General features: G+C 35.1%; 1 protein-coding gene across 1 annotated transcript; it reads right to left on the bottom strand.

Moving 5' to 3' along the window:
- Positions 1-467: 467 nt before the first annotated feature.
- Positions 468-4,899, bottom strand: LOC142633813 (protein NRT1/ PTR FAMILY 2.11-like). Its single transcript, XM_075808062.1, has 4 exons — positions 4,719-4,899; positions 4,403-4,620; positions 3,428-3,987; positions 468-1,553 (listed from the first exon to the last, which is right to left on the bottom strand). The coding sequence occupies exons 1-4, from the start codon at positions 4,813-4,815 to the stop codon at positions 650-652; spliced, it is 1,779 nt and encodes a 592-aa protein (XP_075664177.1). The 5' UTR covers positions 4,816-4,899; the 3' UTR covers positions 468-649.
- Positions 4,900-14,686: the final 9,787 nt, after the last annotated feature.

The raw sequence follows: 14,686 nt of genomic DNA, 5'->3' as shown, positions 1-14,686 counted from the left end.
TGGTTGGAGCCCAGGTCTTCAAAACTAAGTTTGTGTCTCACATTTTGCCTATTAAAAATCTTGTTTTAAAAATATTTTAGAGGGATCATGCCCTCCCCCCCCCCCCCCCCTACTATCTACTTAGTTCTGTCCCTGCCTGCGAGATACTTTCTCCATATATGTCCTAGACATAAATTAGCAACAAACCAGAATGAAACTCAGAAAGAAATACATTGTGAACTGTCATTAATTTTGTTTTATTTTGACAACAAACACAAGATACTGAACTAATATGATGGAAAGTTGAAGTCTTCTTTTTGGTGGAAATGGGAGGAAATTGGTTAAGAATTAGTATCAACCTCCTTTTGAATCATGCATTAATTATTGCGACAGCGCCGACAAGCTACAACAGATTGCTGTTAACTTTCCTTTTCTATTCCCTATTTCATAAAGATATGTTCCTCCTATAAACTGAAAATCCTGTACTATTGTGAATGTTCTATTTTATGTTTTACAATTACAACTTAATACATGATTTATTGTAATTAATGGAGTATAAAGTAGAACACTGACAACACAGTTTATTTTTCTATTCTAGGCGTTTTACTTTCCTTCTTCTTCTTCCATTTTTTTTGGGGGGCCTATTCTTTATTCCCTCATATTTAATGATTCAAACTAGAGGCTTTTCTTTTTCAGACTGCATTTTTCCCATGTCAACTTCATGAACACTGGTGTCGCTTCCTTTGTACTTGTACCACTTTGCACATATTATAAAGTAACCCAAATTTGCGACCTCTATTGCAGCAATCAAGTAATAGAAGTAATCCAATCTCCCCTTGTTAAGATCTTCAGGCAACCATTGCCCAGTTGCAGCTCCAGAAGTAGTCCTGTGAATCACTGTCACCAAGAAACTAGTGAAGTAACTGGACAAAGCTAAACCAACAAATAAGAAAGACCCGCCAATGCTTCTCATGTTTTCTGGGAATTGCTTGTAGTAGAATTCAACTTCACCAACGACAGTAAATGCTTCAGAAAGTCCTAATAGTGATAGCTGCGGTATCAACCACATGCCAGAAAGGGAAGAGATTGCACCTCTTCTTGGGTCTATACCTACTGGTTTAGTTATAGCCAAAGTTCTCCTCCTTTCTTCAACAAGTGCTGACACAAGCATGGTGATAATAGCAAGAGCTATGCCAACACCCATCTTTTGCAGGACTGTGATGCCACCTTCTTTGCCTGTGAACCTTCTTAGTGTTGGGCATATGATACGGTCATAAACAGGTATCCAGATAGTGAGGGCAAGCATGGTGAAGATAATGTAGGAGGCAGCAGGGATGGTGAAATTGGTATTGCCAAGGCGTCTATCAAATTGGAGGGCTTGGAATACTCCGTATGTTTTTTGTTGGACTATGACAACATCGTATATACTGGCTGCAACCCATATGGGAATCACTCTCATCAAGCATTTTACTTGTTCCACTTGCTGCATACTGCAAAGTCTCCATGGATTGGCTGCTGATCCGTCAGATTTCACTTGGTCCTCGGGGGTTATGATTGCAGCTTTGTCTAGAAACCTGAGAAAATCATTTCTTAATTTGGTCAGTTATAGGCTAATGGCATATCTCTTGCATAGTTTTTCAGAACCGGACCGTTCATTAAACTATAAAAAGAAGAGGTTCAAAATTTTTGAGGTCGAACCGAGCTTGGACTGAAGTCGAACCGTGATAATATCATAATTATTTTAATAATTATTTTAAATATAAATAAAAACATTAAATTAATAAAAATAAAAAAATTAACTAAAATAGTCTAATTTAATATAGAGATCTATCTATCAAATATTTTTTATATCATAACTTTTACAAGACAAATAAGAAATGTCAGGTCCTAAGCAAATATAAATAGAGTATATCTTTATTTATTTACATATTAATTAGTAAAACTTGTGATAATAGTAATAATAATGATAATAATAATAATATAATTATTATTATTATATAAGAATGAGAAGGACACTTACCTCAAATAAAATAAAATATTTAAATTATCTAACAATTTAAAAAATAAAAAAATAATTTAAAAATTTATAATTATAAGTATATCTATTTCCAAAAAAAAAACTTTAAATATTATAGCAATAATATTTCACGTAACTTTTGCTACAACTCGTTATAGATAAGTTATGAGTAGTGAAAAAACCTGTAGATGTATATGAGTTTATATTTTTATCACTCACAACTAATGACAAAAATAGTTAAAAATGTTGTAATATTAGCATTATTCTAAATATAAATTTGTTGCAATACCATGGCAATCTGCCAATACACGTACATTATGTCACATCATGTTGGGCTCAAAAGCCAAAGCTAAAAAGAAGTAATGGAGAGCTTTCACGTGGAGAGCTCATCTTTTATTCAAAAATTAAAAGCTTTCAATATTTTCGATGCTGGTGTCAGTGTAGTCACGTGAAGAGCTTAAGAAACTTCAAAAACAAATACAAAACAAAGAAAGAGAAAGTGAGAAACTAGACCACATACATAAGAAAGTTTAGCAAAAAAGAAAAAAAAGAAAAAGAGAGAGAGACGGACAGAGAAGAAGAAGAAAAGAAAGAAAGAAGAAGAAGTAGAAGCAGCAATTGCTTCATGGCGCCACCCCTGCTTTGTCGTTGTCGTCTTCTTCCTTTTCTCATTCTTCTCTGTTTTCTTTCCGTACAAATGAGTTTCAGATCTGAAAAAATGAAACCGTGCGAACCGCAAAAACCGGCCACAATTCATAGAACCATACGGTCCAGCCATGATTCGAGCAGTTTTATGCTTTTTTTGCATTGAGAAGTTCTTAGTTCTAATAGAACCACAATAGTGAAAGGTTCACGGTTAACCAGGTCAGACTGTACGGTCCGGTCCAGGTCTAAGAACCATGATCTCATGGGCCGTGTCAACTAAATAAAAAAGAAATTTTACTAAAGTGTGTCTTAAGAGCACGCAATAGTATACTATTTTTTTTAAAAGTTTTATTGAAAATTGAAAAAGTTTTGACAATTTTTTTCAATTATTGATAAAAGTTTTCTAAAAACGGACCTAATAAAAAAGAGTTCATGTGTAATAGGACTTTGTTGGGTGTGTCCCTAAGGTAGAATAGTCTTAACACACAAAACACGAGTACCACATGCCTCTATCTCTCTCTTTCTCTTTCCTTTTTGAAATACGGTCTCTCTCCTCTCTTCTTTTTTTTTTTTTTTTCTTATAAAGTAATCAAAATTTAAAATGGAAATAAAGAAATCAGCATCTGCCCTTGATAGAATATGAAGTGGAACACTCAGAGTGGGAATGATGATTTTTGATACACGTGATATATAATCAATTTTTAAGGTGAGACTAATAAAAAATGGCAAGAGGCATAGAGTTTTAAGGAATAAAATTTACTTTAGTAGATGAGCAGTTTCTGTTACCTGAATTGATTAGTGGAAGGAAGCTTGGAGTTGATGGTACTTGTGGGAATATGGTTAAAGAGGGAGAGCCATGGTTGCTCTGGTAACTTCAATTGCCTCTTCTTGACTGCGGCCACTACAACCTGCACTATGCTTGCCAAAGGACTACCCTCGGGTTTTAGAATCACATAAATTCGTGTACCAAGAAAGAAGAGTACACATGATAAGAGCATCAGGAAAGTAGGAATCGCCAACCCCCAGGCCCAGCTTACATTGGATTGCACGTATACAATGAATGTTAAAGATACCATCATGGCAAAAGTGTAGGTGAAGTAGTACCAATTGAAGAAGCTGCTGATTCCCCTCTTTCCAGATTCAGTGTTGGGATTGAATTGGTCAGCACCAAAGGCTAAGTTACACGGTCTAATGCCACCAGCCCCAACAACAAGTAGTCCCAGGCTGCTTAATAGAAAAGCCATTTGCCATGGTGTTGGTCCAGGGCAATTCCCTATCTCTTTTGTTCCACAGTGGGGAGGATGCAGTTTGGCAATCGCTGCTGTTAGACACAGTAGAAGCATCCCCTTTAAAGAAGAAGGAAAAAAAAAAAATTAGAGATGCAAGGTATCAAACGGACACGGTCATAAATGAAAAGTTTACATTGGATATTTCTCTATTTGAATTGCTTCGATTTCAAGGTTCATATTAGATATTACAATTATAAAAGTGTATTTACTACCACGTCAAAATTTTAAATAACGTGTAAGTTTGTACATTATTAAATCCTGGAAACATGGTTTAGTGAAGTGAAGCTATTATGACTTGGATCCAGTTGGAGGTCCAATATGTATTGAATGGTTTATCAAATGGGAAAATTGAATTCAGTACTCTGATGCTCAACTTAGTTTGGCATCGGTTTTGTTATGGTTGTTTTCAATTCCTTAAAGGAGCATCAGAGTACTGAAAGATTGTGAATATATAATAGTGCTATAGCAGTACCAAAAAAGAGGCGACTGAGGCAAAACCCAATGTGTTGTAACGACCAAAGTAAGTATCACAGAGGTAAGCTCCAAGTAAGGTAGCAAAGTTGGTGGTACCACTGAAGATGTTGATAAGAAGTGTAGCAGTGATACTGGTCATGTTGAACACGGTAGTGAGATAGACCAATAGGTTTGTTGAGGTGCCAATGGTCCCTAGCTTCTCAAAAGTCTCATTGCCTGCATTTTTGGTCATCAAACATAAGAAAAAAAAAAAAAGTACTTATGTTTTAGAATTATGCTCTGTCCCTCTCTCTCTCTCTCTCTCCTTTTCTTACCTATAACAAATGGCATCGCTTTAATTCCTCTGTAGTTTAACTGGGGCTCTTCTGTTGTAGCGGCCTTGTCATTCTTCTCCATATCTCCCTGCTCCATCCTTTTGCTGGTTTTATTATATGTTTGTTTGTTGCATAGAAAATGCTTACTATAATGAGGATATTTGTAGCTGAGAGGATAGACATTGAATTTTCACAATGCTTTTCAATTGTTTAAGTTCCTCCTCAATGGAGAGTCATTTCTTTCACTTTCGGTATTACTTGTCAGAAATTGAGAGTCTTGGAATTATTGCTGTATTTCAGAGTTGTCAATCTTGACCACAATAATATTAGTGCAGATGCATACTGACGATGCACTCCTAGCCACTTTGTCAGCTTTTGCATTTTGATCCTGTGGGATTTGAACAAATTTTACCTGATTAAACCTGCCAATCACATACAAAATATTTCCAATGTGTTCTCGGCCAAATTTCTTTTATAAAAACGAGTTTAAAAAAAATAAAATGAAAGTAAGGTAATAGCAATAACAGAAAATTAAGGCCACTCTAAGTACCCAACAACCTTAATGAAATCACAAATAATTTTTTGAGTTCATGCGTAGAGCGTAAAGCAGCTAAAATTTATGCTGTTTGATGTAGAATTTCAACTTTTAATGTTGGCCACTCTTATTAAAAACCATTTCATATGTTGATGTAAATTCCAATTAACAATCATAAATTTTATCAATAGGGAAAAAAAATATTGCCCCCCTTATACTTTATTGAAGTCATTTTAAATTAAGAATTTTAAATTCAAAATCTTTCTTTTTAATGCCTTGTTGAGATAGACGAAGCCTTTATACTTATTTGTTATCAGTGTAGTAAACAATAATGAGTTTATACAAAATAGAAATAGAGAGCGAAAAATTAAAGAAACAATCACACAATAAAAAGATAAAGATTTCCGTGGTTCAATCTTAGGCCAAAGTTCATGGGCCATGTTTAAGACAAAGTTTTGCTAAGAAAATAGGGTGATTATAAAAGTGGCATAAAAGCACTCTCACAACACCAAAACTCTAAGTATACTTAGCACAACACAAGAAGTCCTACTTGTCTAAAGCTTGTGTGTAGTTTACTATAGGTAAACTCTAGATAAAAATATGACTCAGGGTCCGTTTGGATATCACTTATTTTATTGAAAACTGATAACACTGTAACAAAATAATTTTTAAATGTGTAAATAGTATCGTGAGACCCATTTTTAATATTTTTTTCTTAAATAAAGAGATTGTGGGTCTCATGAACAGTACATAAATAATGCATAATGTCCCCTAAACAATGTAATCCACATGCATACACTGGCTTTTCATCCATATCCAAAAGCTGCTTCAATGTCTTTTTTTTTTTCTTTTTCTTTTTTTTCAATGAGTTGGCCTCCTCAAGGAAATTGATTGCCCCCCCCACGGCATGGCCCCACCTGTCCATGTCCCTTTCCAACTTCAAAGTGCTTTCCCAAACACATAGCCATTAGCAAATTAATACTTTTTGTTTTTTGTTTTTATATATATTTTTTTACTAGCTTCTTTTTCATTTTCTAGTAAATTTCCCTTTCCCAGTACTTTACTTCAGCCATGAACCACTCAATTCTAAAAGACTCTCAATTTGGTGTAATTTTTAGTCTCACACTTCATTGACTTCCATCCATTTGGTGGGTCTCATAGTCACGTTATTATTCAATTACTTTCTTTTTCTTAATAAGGAGTTTTCTTACTTGAAGTTAAGGGAAAATAGGCCAAAGCCACCTCCCCAACAAAACTTTACTTGAAAACAAAAAGTTTTTACGCCCAAACTGCCATATGAAAAGTTTATAAACTACCCACCCCACAAAAACTCTCTTTGAAGTCTCTAAATACGCATAAGAAAGCGGGCAAACTGGAATTTATTAGAGCGATCCTACTTTAGATTTAGAAAGATAAATCTTCTTCCATCCCACTTAACTTCATTCCACCTTCTCAAGAATTGTTTCCTAAATTACTTTAGATTTAAATCTTTCACCCAACGGAAGTCCCAAGTATCTCATAGGCAGACAAGAGTCACAAGAACCTTGCATACCGACTAGAGCCTTTTCAAATTTCCTCAAATTGGCCAATTAAACAAACAAAAATAATTCATTAAGCTCCATCATCTTACCTCTTCCTCTTCCTCTTATTCGTCTTCTTCTGCGTAGGATCAATCACATTATCACCATCAAGGAGAAGAAGACTCCCGATACAAGTTGCCACCTTAAACTCATACGGAAAATTCCGATTCTTAACCCTATAGCATATTTTTCTTTTTTATGTCATACCAAATAAGACTCGTATGACCGCCTACTTGGTGCTCCTCCAACAGAACCTTCTTGCCATTGGTGGAAAACTCTATAGTCCTGAAATACTCAAAACTCCAGACACAGTACATTCTTCTCAATTTTAAAAATCTGAGTCCAAGAACTCTCTACCCCATATTTTTTCATCAAATAAACATCACAATACGTGTAATCATGAACAATACAACAGAGGAGTCCTCCCAACACATCCAAATGCGTAGACAGATTGTTATCTGGTAGAACCGGTGTCCCGTAGAGCCGGAGTTTCTCAGTGGCGAGATCGAAAGCAAGAAGCGACTTCCGATCAGCAGCTAACCAATACACATCTCCATTCAAAGCCACCAAATTCCCTTTTGATGTCTGCCAAATTGCCCCTTCCAACACACCAACATATGAATACCTCTTGAGGCATACAGAACCCACTGCAACCCAAAGAGAAAAGGCACAAGAGACCTACAAACTCTAGTGATATTGCAGTGTAAAAGTATTAAAATAGGTGATGAACTGATTCTTTGTTCTTCTTGCACATGCAGCACCAGTAGGGGCTTAAAGCCTCCAAATATTCTTTCAAGGAAAGAAATGGGCATCTCCAGTATATCCCTCAACCACTTTAATATGTTTCTAAAGATAAGACTCCATTGGGATTGTCATCAAAATTGTCATATTTGGATGGTTATCCCCCATTGCTTGATGTGGTGCATTTGGAGGAAAAAAAATAGCAGGAGTTTTGAAGACACCGAAAGTTCTTTGCCTAATCTTAAGTTGTTCTTTTTTACAACATTATGGGATTGGTTAACAACCACGAGGAGCCTTTCTTTATATTTCTATTGTTCATTTGTTAGATTTATGCAATTTTTGTAACTGCTTGTCTACCCCTAGTATATTTCATGTATACTTGGGTGACTCTTTTTTTCTTATTTATATAATCTTCTTATTAAAAAAAGACTTAACTCCATTGGGGACATGTTCTTCCCTCGTCAATCACAGTCCATTCCATTCAATACCATATTTTCCAACAACTACTTTCCTTCAAAGAGCATATTTCTCTTTGGCATAATGCCAAAGCCACTTGCCCAATAAAACCTTACTTCAAGACTGTTCTTACACCTCGAACTGCCATATAAATAGGTTTATAAACTACCCACCCCACAAAAAGTCTCTTTGAAGTATCTCAATACAAATAACAATGGAAACATGAATAGGAAAAAGAGACAAGAAATAAGTGGCAAACTGGAGAGCATTCTTTTTATTAGAGTGAACCTACTGCCCTTAGAAAGATAAATCTTCTTCCATCCCACTAAACATCGTTCCACCTTCTCAAGGCTTGTATCTCAAGTTACTTTAGGTTTAAATCTAGCACCCAATGGAAGTCCCAAGTATCTCATAGGCAGACAAGATACCTTGTGTCTTAGGATTTGAGCAAATTTTTCCATCTCTAAAATAGTACCAACTGGAACCTATTCAAATTTCCTCTAATTGATTTTTTTTTTAACCTAGAAAGGACTTCTAAACATAGTAGTACACATTTTTAGTCATGAATTAATTTCCACAAAAAATAAATGTATGATCCACAAATAAAAGATGGGAGACCACAATGGATTATTAAGTGTGTTTCCTACCATAAAACCAGCAAGATACTTCCCCTCTATTTTTATGCCCAAAAACCTTCTTAGTGCCTCCATTACCATCACAGATAGTCAATGATAAAGGGTTTCCTTACCATAAGCCCCACGAGCTCTTAAAAACCCCGCTAAGGCTACCAATCATAAGAATAAAAAATCTTTCTATGAAAATACGAAAACAAATCTAAGTCCTTTATTTTTGCCTAAACCTTCAATAAATAGATCAAAAACTTTCAATTAATGTGATCGCAGCCCTTCTCCACATCCAATTTACATAGGGCACCAAAAACACCCGATTTAATCTACTATTAAGGCACTCATTTGCAATAAGGATTGAGTCAAGAATCTGCTTCCCCTTAATAAAATCATTTTGTGAATGTAAAAGGAGCTCAATTGCAAGGATTGGCCCCTTTAACTGATAATCATCATGTTCGTTGTGGTGGAATTGAGCTCTATTGCTTCCTTAATTGCTTCAACCCCTCTTTCCGCCTCATACGTTCTTCATTACTAGGTACATTCTGTGTTAATTATAACTTTGTCCCCCTTCTCAATCTTTTTTCCATTTTCTGTTCGCAAGAGACCAATTAGAGACTCCAGCAACCACCTAGCACTTATTTTCCCCATGAAAACTAAGCGTAAGAAGTCCTTCTCTTCTTTATAACCATAGCTTGAGTGTTAGACCCACTTCTTTACAAAAACTATAAACAATTCCGATTCAGTGCAGAAGAAAATTGACCCTAGCATTCATTTAGATCTCTAGAGAAGAGATACCTGGGGCAAACTTTTTGTTGTTTTTCTTGGTATCACAACTTTAGTGGAAGGACAAACTCCAAATACTCAGGAAACATTCTAGCAGATTAGACCTTTTCTTAGTGATGATAAGGATATTCTATGATTTATTTATCTTATGTACCAAAATCATATCCTTTTATATAACATTTCCAAATTAATTCACTACTATACATGTGAAACCATTTTCTTAATACTATACTTTTTCAAAATAAAAATAAAAATTATAATACTATAAAAGGAATGAGATCAAATTAATTACTCTCCTAGCCACTCCATCCTTTTTTTTTTTTTTAGAAAAAAATTTTCATTCAATTATAATAATGAAGCATCATGATACAAGGTTGCCAAGACAGGTGGAGGAGAATCCTCCAACCAAAATAAATCCTTATCTAAATTTCTAGCATATTGGGCAAGAACATGTGCCAATATATTCCCTCCCTTCCTAATCTGATTAGGCCTAGCCCAATTTAACCCATGTATCAAATGACGAATATCATCCACCACATAGCCAAGAATGGAATGGTTGGGCAGAGATGAAAAAATGGCTTGTATTGTATTGACGTTATCACCTTCAATTATCAAGCTTGTAAACCTAGCATCCACGGCAAACTCCAAGGATCTTCTGCAATCCAACAGTTCCACTTCTTCACTGTTTTCTGCACTCGGTCCAACAACAAACATTGCTGCCATAACCTCCCCCTTGTCGTTACGAATTATAACTCCTATCCCTATTCTTTCTAGCCCCAAAAACACTACAGCATCAAAGTTAAGTTTGTATACATCAGGCGGTGGAGGTCGCCACACTTCAAAACTGATTTGCTCGGTCCGAGATACTGTCAACTGCGCCTGGGCTTGCTGAAATTCCTGAATGAACTCCTTTGCTCACTTGTTAAGGCATTTAGGATCCTTCAATTTTCCCCCATGCACCACACAATTTCTCTGGTTCCATATAATCCATGCCTACACCCAAAACAGCTCCAACTCCTCAACCGATAATCTGTCCACTAGAAACTCCATCAATTGAAGTGTGTCACGAAAAACAGAACACCCTTTCTGCAATTTTGAAATACTGTCAGCCCATATGTCTTGCACCACAACACACACCCACAATGCATGAGTTGTTGTCTCCGACTCTCTATACACAATTGACATTTATCCTTAATTGTAATCCTCTAGGATGACAGATTGTAGTATGTGGGCAATATATCATGGCAAGCTCTCTACCCAAATACTTTAACTTTATTTGGAATTTTAAGCTTCCACAAAACCGGCCAGATGCTTTTCCCAACAATACCACTTGAAGCCTTGACCCTATCTCCATGAAATGGAGTCCATCTTGCAAGCTTATAGGCAGATTTGACAGAAAACTTACCATTCTTGTTGTGCAGCCAAATAATAGAACCTCGTACTGTTAGCTTCTAAGACCTTTAAGTTTAAATGTATTAGAATATTAATTTGTAATGCTGGCAAACCATGATCAAAATGTTTTAGTCTTGTTTAGACTGTTCAAAGTATGTGTCTTATATGTAAAGTTGGAATCGAGTTGCTGCAAAATTTACTATGCAATTCTGCTTTACTCGACCGATCGAAAGTCGTGCAGATTATTTTTCTGCAGAATTTTCCAACTTAGCCCAAGCCTGTTTTATGTGTATGGTTTTATGTTTTTTCCTAGGTATAAAAGAGAAAACCCTAACCACATTTTTAGTGTAGTTGATGCTGTGTGTGTGAATCTTCTGTGAGATCTAGAGGTGTATGCCTTCACACATACTTAGGGTTATCAAGGATCAAGACTATGTCAAGAACTTGATAATCAATTCAGTTGCAAATTCAAGAGCTTAAAGATATACAAGCGAAAGTATTTGTGCTTGCTGGGAATCCAAGAAAGAAGTAGTCCATGAATTCGGAGCTGTCACGTGGTCGTGGTAGTAAGTTTCCTGGTCGTGGTAGTAAGTTTCCTACTCGAGGTAGTAATAGGATGTTAGTGGTCTAAGTCGCTATTATGTAAACTTCAATTCTTTCATAGTGGATTCAGTTTTACCTTAAGAATAGCTAGGTTAAATTTCCCCAAGTTTTTTACCGGTTTGGTTTTCCTAGGTCATCATATCATTGTGTTCTTTATATTTTTGCTGCTTTGCATGATATGATATATTGGTTTTAACCTAGGTCTGCTTAATTTAACTCAACTAATCACTTGGCTAAATAACTAGGTTAATCTAGTTGTTTTAAGGGGTCTAAAAACGTACAAGTGGTATCAGAGCAAGTAGCTCTTTTTGTTAAAGATCTTTTGATTTTTGAGCTGATTCTTAACCCCGGTTGTCATGGAACACGGACACTCTTTTGTTATTCCTCCTCACTTTGATGGGAATAATTATACTTATTGGAAAGTCAAGATGAAAGCTTTCCTGAAATCCATTGATGAGAAAGTCTGGAACTCCGTTGAATATAGATGGAAAAAGCCCACTACTCATATGAGTGAGTGACAAACTTCTCAGAAAGAAGCAGTCGCCTTCAATAACAAAGCCATGAATGCTATCTTTAATGATGTTTCTATGGAGAAATTTAAGAGAATCTCTAATGTTGAGGTTGCTCATACTGCTTGGAATATCCTCTAGCCTGTGCATGAAGGCACAAGGGTGGTTAAAATTAATAAGTTGCAGCAATTAACTACTAGATTTGAAAGCATTAGGAGATCCGATGATGAATCTTTTGATAAATTCTATGCTAAACTTAATGATATTGTTAATTCTGCATATAATCTGGGTGAAATCTATGATCAACCTAAAATTGTTAGGAAACTACTTAGATCTTTGACTGAGGACTTTAGACACAAAGTGACTGCCATCACTGAAAACAAGGATGTGGACTCCATCCATGTTGATGAACTTATAGGATCTCTTCAGTCCTATGAGTTGGACCTACCTAAGACTAGCAAATCCAAATTAATGGCTCGTAAGTTTGTTGATGATGTTGATGTGAGTGGATTTGATGATGAGCTCTCTACTACAAAGATTGCATATCTTACCAAGAACTTTAGAAACTTTCTTAAGAACAACAACAAAAAGGCAAGAGGTAAAAACACTGCTAAACCTAGAAATTTAGGAGGAATGATCCCACTAAGGTTAATAACACTGAAAAATCTAGAAAAAAAGTAGGTCAACCTTCTAATAATTTTACGGGACAACAATGTTTTAGGTGTCAAGTTAGTGATGATGAAGTTTCTGATGATGAGTCTAAGTGTGATGAGAATGGAAATTTCATTGCTTTCACTGCTATTGCTGTAGTTGATGAAAGTATTGTTGTTGAGGAGAACCTTTTTGATGAGGAACTCTCTAAGGATGCAGATTTACAATAAGCCTACAATAAGGTTTGCAAAATTTCTGCAAAGGATGTTTTGAATGTTGATCTAGGCTTAAAGAAAATTGCATCTATTGAGCTTGATAAAAAGAATTTTCTTGTGAAACTATTTGATGCTAATGAATTGTTGAATACTATGAAGACTGAGAACATGCTTTTACTTGATAAAGTTAAGAATTTGGAACATGATTTATCTGTTGCTAGAAAACAAACTAATAGATCTGCTAGTTCCAAACTTGATTATATGCTGAGTGTTCAAAAGTCTCCTTCAGACAAAACTGGGTTAGGTTTTGTAGAAAGCATCTCTGTTTCTAAAACACACTCCACAAATTGTGTTCCTTCTTCTGAACCCCCTGTGTGTGAGGTTGTTAAACTTGTAAAAGTCATACCTCCTAGAAAGATTAAGGTTGATCTTCAAGAGTCTAAACCTAAGACTTCTAATCCTTCTAAGGGCAAGTTGCATGATAGACCTGCATGGTTTTGTCATTTTTGTGGAAAAATTGGGCGCATTTGTCCAAATTGTTTTAAGTTGCAAGCTGCTAAGCGAGCAAATAAACCAAAAGTACATGTGCCTCAAACACAAGATCCTATGGTACTTATTGGTGAGTTAGTAAATGCTTTAAACTTTTATTCCATTTCTGGAGTTAGAAATCGTTCTAATGTAAACAAGAACTCCAATGCTCAAGGTACATCTAAAAAGCTTTGGATGCAAAAGGCTTAATCTAAGTGAGTCTTTCTAACATGGTCCTTGTGTTTCATTGCTCTACTCTTTGTGACCAATTTTTTGGTATTTATTGTTTTGTTTTCTTTGTTTTTCTAGGATTTGCATTGCATAATATTCATGTATTTCATTCTAGGTTTTTTTGTTATTTTCGTCAAAAATATTTATAAAAAAAAAGGAAGCAAAATGTGTTTTGCATTGTTTTTTCTTGGATTTGAAATCAAGGTTGGCCATATTATCTTTACATAACATGTTTATGTACCTTATTTAGCTTTGATGAGCTTATTTTATTGCACTTTACTGGTTTAAGCTTTGTAGTGCATGTTGTGTGGGAAGATGTTTATAGTTTTTGACAACATGTTCTTGATCTTGAAATCACATGCTTTTGATTGTCAAACTTGATCTTAATGAGAAAGGCATAAATAATCAACTCATCATTGTTTACTAGCCAATCATGAACACCTTAGTACATATCGTAAGATTTTGTGCTCAAGAAAGTGTAGCACATGCACAAAAAAAACATAAGGTGTAGCCTCGGTTTAAATGCTAAAATTGGTGTGTACATTATTGGATTATAATAATTTATATCAATTAAAATTGGTGTGTACATTATCCCAGCTAATTCTTAATAAGTTTTTTATCAAATAAAATTGGTGTGTACATTATGAGGCAAATCAAGAAACTTACATGATTGCAAGCTTTTATTCTAGGAGATGTGAGAGTTATATGATGTAACTCTCTGAGGGATAATCTCTTTTAAGTGTATGTGATGGATTTTATAGAATTTGTGCTTAATTACTATTCACATATCACCTCACATGTATCTCAAGCTTTGCTAGTTACACACACTACACAAGTTACTCTTTGCTAAACTTTGTACATATTATTGTGTGTGATTTAATGTTAGCCATCCAAGATTAAAACTTCCTTGAGTTTAAATGCAAAATGTGTTTTGAAGTTTGAGATTTTAAGGTGAATTGAGTTAAAATCTTAATTTTTGGGAAATCTGGGCTTAAATCTTGTGTTTTTGAAAAACATTTCATCTCATTCTCATGCATTTTATTCATAAAATTCTTTGCTTTAAGGAGTTTCTACATAAAAATGCTTTGTTTTTCAAAAATTTGGTTTTTTCCAAAATT

Source organism: Castanea sativa, chromosome 5 (genome assembly GCF_040712315.1).
Source record: "Castanea sativa cultivar Marrone di Chiusa Pesio chromosome 5, ASM4071231v1".
In the NCBI taxonomy this organism is placed as follows: domain Eukaryota; kingdom Viridiplantae; phylum Streptophyta; class Magnoliopsida; order Fagales; family Fagaceae; genus Castanea; species Castanea sativa.
This window is presented reverse-complemented; position numbering and strand designations above follow the sequence as displayed.